The sequence below is a fragment of the Habropoda laboriosa genome, unplaced genomic scaffold (assembly GCF_001263275.1).
Source record: "Habropoda laboriosa isolate 0110345459 unplaced genomic scaffold, ASM126327v1 scaffold2, whole genome shotgun sequence".
Classification (NCBI taxonomy): Eukaryota; Metazoa; Arthropoda; class Insecta; order Hymenoptera; family Apidae; genus Habropoda; species Habropoda laboriosa.
In genome coordinates, this window is record NW_017100190.1 from 5,905,643 (window position 1) to 5,917,092 (window position 11,450).

At 45.0% G+C, this 11,450-nt stretch overlaps 1 protein-coding gene across 1 annotated transcript in view; it reads right to left on the reverse strand.

Moving 5' to 3' along the window:
* Positions 1-7,903, reverse strand: part of LOC108580107 (aristaless-related homeobox protein) — a 10,546-nt gene extending 2,643 nt beyond the window's left edge. The window contains exons 1-2 of the mRNA XM_017943773.1: positions 7,831-7,903; positions 2,514-2,803 (exon numbers count right to left, since the gene is read on the reverse strand). Of these exons, the coding sequence (XP_017799262.1) occupies positions 2,514-2,803; positions 7,831-7,903 (363 nt within the window). The remainder of the gene's footprint in view (positions 1-2,513; positions 2,804-7,830) is intronic.
* Positions 7,904-11,450: the final 3,547 nt, after the last annotated feature.

Genomic DNA, 11,450 nt, shown 5'->3' on the forward strand with positions numbered 1-11,450 from the left:
CGCGAGGACGGGGCAGGAAATTCAATTGCCTAATTGCTGTTAATTATTTAATCGCTCCTGAATACCCCGCTAACGCCTAAGTGCTCGCAAACCTTGCAGCGCGTCGTTTAAGCGACCCAACGCGAACCCGAAAGTTTGAATCCCACCCCTATGTCTCGGTCCGCACAATCTCGGGTGTAACGTTTCCACCGCCGTCTCCACCGCAAATTTCCTGTCGACTCACTCTCTCTCTCTCTCTCTCTCTTCCTCTATTCGCTTGTTAAAACGTACGTTGCCAAACACTTTTTCCCAACAAACTTTCGAACATTTTTTCTAAAACGATGAATCACACGGAAGAGAAGAGGAGGGAAAAGATTGTCGTTGAACTCTCTCGATACTTTTTTCCTACACGAACGAAACGATCTTTTGTTCTGGAAGGAAGACGACGACGATAGATCGAATAATCGATTCCATCAAATCGAAACAGGAGGGATGGATAGCCTATGTGAAAAAGGGAAAGCGAGAGGAAATCCAGAGAGCAGACGCGTCGCATCGCGTCGCGTCGCGTACTGTTGCGCGGGGGAATAGGAAGCGGGCAGAAACGATTCGCGATTCCATTACCATCGGGACCGATCGACGATCGAACACGATACATCGGCCGGCCATTAATACCGAAAAATGGGTAATTTCGCATCTGGAATTGAGGGCGGCGAGGGAGGAGGAGTGGCGGAGGATTTCCTAGATTGAAATAAAGTGGCCGTGGCACCACTGCGCCGCGGCGGATCATTTAGCGGTTTTGTCGAGCGACGGCCAATTGCCGGCATTGTCGCTTGGCTGTACCACAATGGGCCAATCGGAATGCTCTCTGTCTCTTTTCAACTGCACGCCACCCTTCGACACGACTCCATCCACGACCCTTCTCTATACTCTACACACACATATACACATCTTCACTCTCTTCATCCCTCTTTCGCGATCTACCCCTTCGTCCTTCTCGCTCAGACTTTCTGTTTCACTCGCGAACAGTTGGTACCGCTGTTCGTGTTTCTCCGTCTCGCTTATATACTGTACGAGGGTGTCAGGATGGTTACGCTAATCGAGTAACCGATTTCCATCCATGGAAAAGTCATAATTTATGGGAACGACGCCAATACCCTGCCGGTCCGACCCCCTGCTGGTCGACATCATCCCAAGTTGTCTGTGTCGTCGTCGTCGTGTGCCGATTCCGCGTCACGTAGCTGGCGAGCTCGTTTCGTGCACGATTAAGTGATAATGCGACTGAACACCGAGGTTTGATATTTATCGCTGTGGTGATCGAATTAACGCCGCGAAAGGGTTGGAAATTTTCGAAGAAAAACGTGTCTTCTTCTTTTCACATACCTGATACTTGTTTCATACGAAAGAACGGAAATATTAGCTCGTCGGTGTATTAATTTGTAAATTGAAAGCTCTCGCTAATTGAAACGTTTATTCTGTGAAAATTACAATTGCAAAATTTCTCTCCTGTCTCTCTGTAGTTTCTTTCTTTCTTTTTTTTCTCTCTCTATAGACGTGAAAATACGCGCAGCTGGATGTGCTCTCTCACGACCGTTAAAAGGCGCGGCTGGAAAATAATTTCAAAGCAGATTACGACCCCGTACGCTCTTTACCGTTCGACTGGCTCGTATGAAATTAATCCCCGTAGCACGGGTATGGTCTGGCGCGTCTTTCGCGAAATTACAGACGTCGAACAGGAGCGGCAGATTTTCGGTACAATAGTGTGTAATTAGTTGAGAGGCCCACGCTGAGGTTGCGGCTCATTCAGTAGCGGCTTTCCGGCGTTCGGAATATCAAGCTTGAAAAGCTCACTACGCGCATGCACGGCTTCAAAGACAATTTCGAGCATCTTCGGCGAGCAGAATTTTATCGAGCCCCCTTCAACCAACCGGGATAAAGAAGAGGAAAAAAAAGAAAAACCTACGCTTACCTCTCGGGGTCACAAGCTACTTTGCTATTTTCATTTAACCCTAAACTCGTTCCCGCGATTAATTTTAATCTCTCCAACTACTCGCGACTTTGCGATTTTCTCAGATAACGTACGAGGAATGCTAGAACTGAAAGTATCAATTAACCTCTCAACTGCTAGCCAATACTTGGAACACGATAATTTACTTATCGAGGGATTGTTCATTTTTAATTGTTCTTATACCTATGTCGAACGTAAAATACGTCGTATTCACATTTGCAAGAACGCGAAAAAAGTAATTGGTTGTAATTCTTACTCAATTTTAATTGCAAGCTAGAGAGATTCAATTTCTGCTTCAAAGGGGAACACAGTTAATTTAATAGTCTAACGCAAAATATGAAAACGATATTCCAAACGGTATCTGAAGCGTTAGAAATTGCAGAAATGAAAATGTAGTCTTGAGCGGTGCAATTATCGAAATTGCAATTGTAAATACACTGAATTTTAGCGATGAAATGTTTGAAGTTCCACGTTACCCCTAACAATGAATAAAGAGGACGGTAATCTTCGATTATGCGATTAAACTCACCTGCACCCTAGCCTCGGATAGGTCCAGCCGCATCGCGAGCTCTTCCCTGGTGTACACATCTGGATACTGCGTGTTCCCAAATGCTTTCTCCAGCTCGTGCAGCTGATAGGTTGTAAAGGTTGTACGAGACCTTCTGACTTTGCGTGGCCGATCTGACTCTCCCAGATTCAACCGGTCAGATTCTCCCAGATTTAAGGGATCGTGCAGGGCGTCGTTTATCTGATGGTCGCTCAAGTGGCCGAGTTCTGTGTCTCCTGCATCGCCGATCGCGTCGGAGGATGTCGCGTGATCTGGAAACAGAGGTAAGACGAATGATTCGTTTGACGTTCCAATTAGTCCGTAAATCTGAACGTTTCCTAGTAATTCTCCCTTCAGCACTTGGCAAATCTTCTTCTCTACATTATCATCAGTTTTTTCCCAAATTCCAATATTTGTGATAGAGAAAATACGAAAAGTACGTAATCTCCTAAAAGAGAAATACACGAAGAATTAGATCACTTTTTCCTAACTTTAAAAAAATCGTCCCTGAAGGGGTTAACGTCACTGGTTGTCATTTCTAACTCGATCTAAACACCACTAGCAGCTCTATCTTCCTCGCAAGCAGAGTCGTCGATCTAAAATACCCACAGCTTGTTAAACGAGCATCACACTCTCGTTTTTCCCGCAGGAAACACGAAAAAGCGAAGATGTGAAAGGTGAATCGACAAGGTAAAAGAAGGGTGATGCAGGCGACACCGTTAACGTTCCCTTAAATCGTTAACGATAACCCGATACACCTCTCTCTCTCTCTCTCTCTGGAAAGCACCGCGGTATACGCAGAGAGAGGAGAGAGGACATGAAACGGCTGGTGTTAAAGGACCGCGGACGCGTATTGAAGTTCGGATAGATAGGCGCGTATCAAACGATCGGCGCTAGCCTTCGATACTTGAGCGGAAGAGAGGATCGGGGCGATTAAGCTAAATCGCCCGCGCTGCCAAAACGAAATTGACGTTTCGCTTGATATACACATGGACCGGCGAGGAAACACAGCGTGTAGAAACGGCACAGCAGCCGTCGAGTGAAACACCAGAGAGGAGGTGGAGGCGGAGGAGGTATAGAGGGGAGGTTGGAGATGCTGCGGGGTCGGTGTGGGTGCAATTTCATTTTTAAGCCGCGCAACGACCGGCGCCCGATATACGCCCGATACGCCGATCATGTCCGATCGGCGGATTTGCCAATTTTAAGCCTCACCCGGCGCTTCATTTTTTGTACATCCGCCTATATATGAAATATGACGCATCGATGCGAGCCTGTACACATTATACGTACACGTTCGATAGTACTTAAAAACCGTTGCCGTCAGTGATTAGCAAATATCACGAGTGCATGTCGTACAGTGTGTGCCCTCCTCCTCTCCCTTCGAATGTTCGACCACTCATTCGCCGCCCCCCTTTTTACCCCCTCTTACACGATGCAACCCTTGCACGTAGCCGGACATGCGACACACGCGCGTTCGTTTCTCTAACCCTTCTGTCTATCTTTGTCTAACTTTAACTTTCATTGCCCACCTTTCCTCTCCTCCCCCCCCCCTTTCTCTCTCTCTCTCCTTTTCTCCTTTCTTTGCGCTCTCGCTCTGTCTCCGTCTGCTTTTATCGTCCTTCCTATAGAACATAGACATCGGGCTTAAAGAGCTCATTAGAGTAAACTGCACACGCAAAATGTCGATTTTTTTTCTCGTCCCTGTAGCCTCGCGGCGGGACGAGGAGGTGATTCTTATGGGTGGCTTTTGCAGACACGTGCTGGTAATACGTTAGTTGGATCGCGGGAATAGCGGACTTATTGATAAGACGTCTCCGAGTATTACGCGATTGATAGTGCGTTACAAAGCGACTTTTTGTCGTGGTTGCAAACTTGGTCGTTGACAAAATCACAGTAGAGCAAATTCGAAATCGTTCCTTCTTCGAGATATTTTATTTCACGAACCGAAGAAAAAATTATTCTTCCTAGGAATTTTAACTTGGTTAGAATTTCTTGAACGAAGGCTTCATTATTTTACGCTGCAAACATACCCACTGACAAGATTGCAATAGGGAAAATTTAGAATCGACCCCTCTTCGAGATATTTTATTTCTCGAAACCAAAGAAGAAAAGAAATGATTCTTCCTAGGAACTCTAACTCTATCCGAATTTCTTGAACGAAGGCTTCCTTATTTCACTCAGAAAACTTAGTCTTGGAGATATTTTATCTCTCGAAGCCAAAAAAAAAATGATTCTTCCTAGGAACTCCAAGTTCGTTAGAATGATTTATTTAAAATTACTCTAATAGAAGCTTCGTTATTTCACTTTACAAACCTACCCACTGATGCGATCGTAATAAAGCAAATTTAGATTCGACCCCTCTACAAAATATTTCACTTCTCGGAGTCAAACGAAAAAAAGAACAATTCCTCCTCCATTGTACTCTCGTACGGTGCCTCTGTCTAATTAGACGTGGAGATTCGGCCAAGAAATTAGATATCAACACGATAACGACCACTAGCACTGGCTTACAAAGTTTCAATATCTGTCTCATTCCCGTTGCACTGCTCCCATTATCCCCTTACACACGTTTGCTTGAACTAATTAGACGCGCATTTACTACTCATGCGTAATAACGTTAATCCTACTTTTCGGTGCCGCTCTAACCGGCAGTTGTGATAGATTGCGAACGAAGCGAATCGTTCGAACCGGCACGCATGTCGGCTGCGTGCACAGCCAGAGAAACGAACACGTACATGCACGTCTGTGTGTGCACGTAATCGCACTAACATTTACGCAAACAACGTACGGATAATCCAGGGTGAATAGAGAGATTTTTATGTTTTCATGCTAGGGCACAATGGGGCACCCACTTGATGCCTAACTCTCCGCTGCTTTTTATTAAATCTACGAGCCGCCGATAGGGGTTGGCCCTTGGCTCCATAGGGTGGCCCGTAAAGGCAGTTCGCGGCGCGAAATTAAAGATTTATTTACCGTTGCCCGATGACCACATGCCCCGATCTTTCTTCCTATTCGTTCGTCGTCCCATAAGTTTATCGTTCGATTCGTCTATTTCAAAAGTCTATCCGAAGAAACAGAGTCTCGTACGATTCAGTTATATCGAAGAGTTGAGATTTTTTTTGGAAGGGAAGGCTTAGAAAATTAACACAGAGGTATCCTAAACGTTGGAATTTCGATGGAAAATAGGTATAACGAAGGTAGCAAGAGAGGATATTATTCGCGTAGATTAACTCCGGATAGCGGTGAAAATGAAATTCCACGATTATTTTCCACCTTTGGACGATCCATAAACCGCGGACGTGTCGATTTGTAAGCGATACCCAGCTATATGTATCAATGGATACTCGATGCAGGGGCTATTGTCAGACGCATTAATTATGTTAGACGACTGCACGATCGAAATCCGCAAACACATCCTGATTTCTGCACGCCACAATCGGGACGGGCCAATAATCGGTCCACCTGTATACAGTGATCATCGACGATATTCCTACTTGTGTACTTACATGTATCACGAAATGTACATACGTTCGAACGCGCGCGTTACCAATTCGACGCGAGGTGTACGAAAATTTCGCGATCCAATCGAACTGGTGATAATTAACACGCTCGTGTGCACGACGGACGGCGAAAAAAACGAAATTAATCGACGTTTAATCTACGATACTCTTCTGTTTCTTCTCTCTCTCTCTCTGGTTTTCTGCTCGTCTACTACTCGGGAACTGGGGAACAGGTAACGAGTTCAGGATAACTGAGTGTCCGCGTCTTCCTGGACAAGATATACTTCGCTAGAACGGATTACACAAGGTCCAGCTTTGCGCTGGAAATCTAATAAAATCCTTAAGAGGGTTTACGGGTAATACGTTCACCGCTAAACTGGTCCGGATAATCCTTTACGGAGCAAAAAATCACCCGTAGCCACGAGTATCTTCGCGGAAATTTAATAAGTGTAGCTTTACGCGGCTTGATTAATCCTCTATGGCGTATCAGACTGGGACGATCGAGTTAAAAATCGTCCTCTTCGCTGGATCCTCCCCTCTTTCCTCGTCCTCGTCTATGTACGTTATAACATGTACGAAAAAGAAAAGGAAAATTTTTTGCACCAGACAACTTTGCGACAAAACGGAGGTATATCCAACGTAATCGCTTTGTACTTTTGTAATTCAAGAAGAGAAAAACCTGCCCTCCCCTCCCCCGTTCTTTGTAACGTGCTAATCGTTAACGTCGCGTTTTAAAGCGCCTTTTGATGTCGTGTGCCCGGGGAGGCTAGAGGAAGGGTGTTTCGCGTATAGAATCGCCATAAATTTTATCGCGGAGAACGGGAACAGGCGACAGCACGTGGCGCGCGAACCAAGAATTAGCAACGTTACACGTAATCGTGGTTTCTTGAGAAATCCATTGTTGGAATATTTTAATGAAATAATTGCGTGTTCGTGCGTTTGCCTGCAATAGGGCACCCTCCGCGGAAAACGGTCTCGCAAACAAGCGTGTTGCACATGCACACACAGTCGTACACCGGGTGTTACATAGGTACTTATGGTCGTCGTCGTCGTCGTCGTCTCCTCTCTCTCTCTTTGTTCGCGTGCTATAAGTCACGTTGTAAATTTACATCGCGCTGATCGTCGGTGCAGATTCGAACCTCGACCTAATTAGCCTTTTAAAACGCCCGCGGCAATTAAGTAATGTACGCGTAACGAAGCGTTCGCGGGGAAAGAATGAGAAAAAAAGAAGGTGGAATTTTGTTTCAACGAGATGATTATTCGAACATATATATGTATAGAGAGAGAGAGAGAGAGAGAGAGAGAGAGAGAGAGAGAAACGAATAGGAATTAGCAGGCTATTAAGGAAAAGATCGATCGGTCGATCGGTAGTAACGATTTTAAAAATCGGTAAAACGCCATTTGCTAAATTGCCATACAATTACGATGACTATCTGATGCGGTGATGGTCGATGGGTTAAGATAGATAACCCACTTTGTTTCAGTTAGAAGGAAACCTTTATTTTTTTATCGCAATCGCGGTTCGATCGATGCGACAGCAATAAAATGTTGGTAAATGAGACCTCAGTTTACTTAACGATATTAGATACTAGATAATAATGCAATATTACTGGACGGTGTGTCTCGCGGTGTAGTAAATAGAAACCAGCAAGGCCTTCCGTTTTATTCGAAATATTACGATTATTTTGACAAAATGTGAGAATTTTATAAAAAGAAAGTACGAACGTTACCTCTACCTAATTCAATTCACGCTCGTAGTAAAGAGGATTTAGAGAAAGCAAAAATAAGAGCAATCGTACCTTCGTCCTTGCCGTGTCCCAATATCTGATCGATGCTGTACACGTTCCTCTTCTGATTGTAAGTTTGCGCCATGCTTCTTCGCGGCAGCGTCGCCGGAAATCACTGTTCCAATCGTGTTCTACGGACGTGGTTAACCGGAAGCAGCGTTCGATTCACGACAATTTCACTGGCGAAAGCTTCTCCTCTCTCTCTCTCTCTCTCGACAAAGATCCCGATCGAGAAAAATCGTATTTCCCGCTGTTGCCCGCGGACAGATGGAGCCTCGTAGGAGTACGTTCTTTTGGCGCGAGTAAAGGGAGATCCCGAGAAAGATCGAACTCGAACGACGATCGCGAAAAGTATATCGTCGTGTACGAACGTGAAAACGATAATTTTCAATACCGACAACGGAGTAGTAGAAGAGCGACAGGGAGAGACGGGTGAGGAACAGACGAAGAGAAACGACGGAGCGGCGGTATTCCACGCGACTCCTCTAGCTTCGAAAAGAAAATGCGTCAATCGACGGCGCACCACGAACTGGCTCGTCGGACATGAAAGCAGCCCTTAATATCGCATACAGCCGCCCCACCTCGCAACCCCTAACACCGCCATATTAGCCTCCCCGCCAATGAGGACGCACGCTTCTCACCCAAAGCCACCCCGTACTCGGGGGTTGAATGAGGCCTGGGCGGGGAATATTTTGCCCTTTCCGCGTAAATCCCCGGATTTTTTTCCACCTCCTCTCCTAACCCCCTCCATATTCGAGTCTTCCTCCTTCTATTCGATCCTCTCTCAACCCTCTGTGTCCATCTCCGTTCATCCCGCCTGCCCTCCCGTACGTCCGTCCCTTTTCACTGTCTTTTCCCTCCTCTTCTCTCCTCTTTCTCGCTCGCGCCGCTTCAGTTTCGATCCGGCAGCGGGATATTTTCTTCTTCTCTCTTGAGAATGTGAGATTATTTACCGCGTCTTCGGGTGTACACGAATTTTTCGGGATCGCGATTAATCTTTCCCCTCCTCCGCCCGCTCTCTCCACGCTACACATACCGTGTGCTTGTCTGACCGGGAGTAGAGTGTTTCTGAGTTTTACTTTTTCCTACGCTTCTTCGTTTTTCTTCTTTTTTTTCGGAGAGAAACCCGGGGACAGGGGAAGAATTCAGAAGAAGTTTATTTTAAACGTGGTTTTTCAGCAGTGAGGAAAATTTTTTGTTTTCGAATGTTTGGGGTTATGTTTTGGGTAGTTGGAGGAAGATTAGGTGTTCGCGATTTTGTTACGGTGATACTTTCACCTTTTCTCAAGCGATTTTTCATTAAGACTAGAACGTCCGGTCGAAATTACCCATTAACGATTTTCTGAAGCGAATTTTTGCGTAACTAGAGGGTAATTGGGAAATTAGATTCGTATCGATGCGAATGGAAGTGTACCGAAAATGAGGTCGGGAAGTTGCAAATGAAAATTGGTAATTAGTCGTTTTGAACCTGTCAGTCGTTCTGGTGTCAAATATCGTGAAATAGAGATAAATGTAATTATTCTTTGCCATAGTTTACGTATTAATCGTACTTCGTCTACGCTGATATAGGTATCTCATTTTAAAATTTCAAAGAAATTGTGTTACGCGTAATTCGCTGTTTAGAAATATGAATCATTCGGTTGCTCTTGCAACAGTACAACCTGTTTGTCTCGATGATTCCTCCTTCGGTGGCCTAACGGAAGCCTCAGGTAACCGGGGAAATACTGGAACCCCGTGGATTTCGATGTAATTACGAGAAACGAGGTCGCCTCGTTGATCAGCCCTGTTCGAAAATTTGCTTACGATTATCCTACTTATTCTAAGACAACGCCTTTCTTGCTCACGACCGACCTGGAATCAGTAGTCTAATCCTTAAAGACGTGGTTCAGGGTCTGAACGAAGACCGGGGCACGTTTTCGAAATCCCAAATGCGCCCCGTGCCACTCTTCGAGATTTCATCCTTTTTGCGGGATCTCCTTTCGTAATCTGTCCTGCTGTTAATCCTGAGGAATTCCTGTGAGAAACTTTCAGCCATTCTTTCGAAGATCGTTGCGCTCTAATTCACTTCGGTTGTTGCGACGAAACAACCTGTTGTTTTGCCGTTAATTGTGGGCTCGGACCTTACTTTCGACCAAACTAATTGTTGCTACTTTAGTGCGTAATTTATTTTACTCGTTTCTAACGTGATTTTTAGCTGATTCGCACAATCAAGGTGGTGGTCCTGAATTATTCGTAGAGTAAGGAAAAAAACGACGACACAAGTATTCTCTTAATTTAATTCTTCACCGCGATTTTTCACGAATTCACGTAATCACAGTGATGGCCGTAAATTATTCGTAGAGTAAGGAAAAAAAGAACGACACAAGTATTCTCTTAACTTAATTCTTCGCCGCGATTTTGCACAAATTCACATTATCAAAATGGTAGTCCCAACTTATCCACAGAGTAAAGAAAAAGAAATCACCCTCACACGTTTCCCTTAATTTGATGTTTGCCCCCGGTCACGTGCGCGTGTAATTTTACAAAATACTGCCGCAGCATCGTGGCGGCCAGTTAAACAAATTTAACGTGCTGCTACGTTTAAACAAAGTCGCGCAATTAAACGGTTAAATTTCATATAATCGGGAAAAATTCGATCGTTACAGGGGCAGCGGCGCGGCGGTGTTGGTGCCGACTGGGGTTCGATTCGAATATTAAATTTCCGGGATTTATTTAACCAAACGGAGTATCTTCCGTCAATCACGTAAAGGTGTGGGTGTACAGTGTGTCACCCTGTGCCCACCCCTTTTGTATAGTGGGCTTTATAATGCAAATAAACCGTGGGCCATGGAGGGCGGCGCGTGTGCGCGGGGGAGGAGGTGGTCGCTGCTCCAACGTTCGTCACGTTACAAACCAGATTTTTGGGAATATCGCGGCGCCGTATCGCGCACGCGAAAAAAAAAAACAGAAAAAAAAGAAGGGAAAAATATCCCTTACGCGGGTGATTTCGGAAACAAAACGCTTTGTCGGCGAGAAACTACGTCACGGTTTTACATACATAGGAAAACAGATTATTCCGCCGCGGGAGAGGGAGAAATGGACAATCCGTGGGCGCTATTAAAAAACCTGGAAAATTGATCTTATGCATGTGTAATATACGCGACGTTCATATAAACTCCATCGAACATTGATAATTTTAAACATTGCCAACGTGTGAACGTGTTCACCGACTGTAATATATTACAATACGAGGTGTATTTTAATCATCGTACTTGTTCAATAAATAACACGAGGTATCCGAGGGAACGTCGAACGTTTTTACAAGAATAGAGCTGGTTCGAGGGAAAGCAATCACTGACCGAGTCGATCGAAACGTCAGACGTGAAAGTGTCGTGGCTGTATCCCGAGAAACGATGCTGAAAGGAATCAGGATGATCCTTAGAATAGATACCGAACGAACGGTTAATACCTTGCAGATGTTAACTATCTCTCTCGCTCTCGTTTCGGTTGGTATTAACTATTTCCGGAATAACGTTATGGAACGCACTCGTAGAGATAATTGGGAATCCCGATGGGGTGGACGTGCACTGTTCCTTGACATTAACGAAGATTATCCGTGGCGATTTTCAGCCATTAGACAAAATCATTTGACC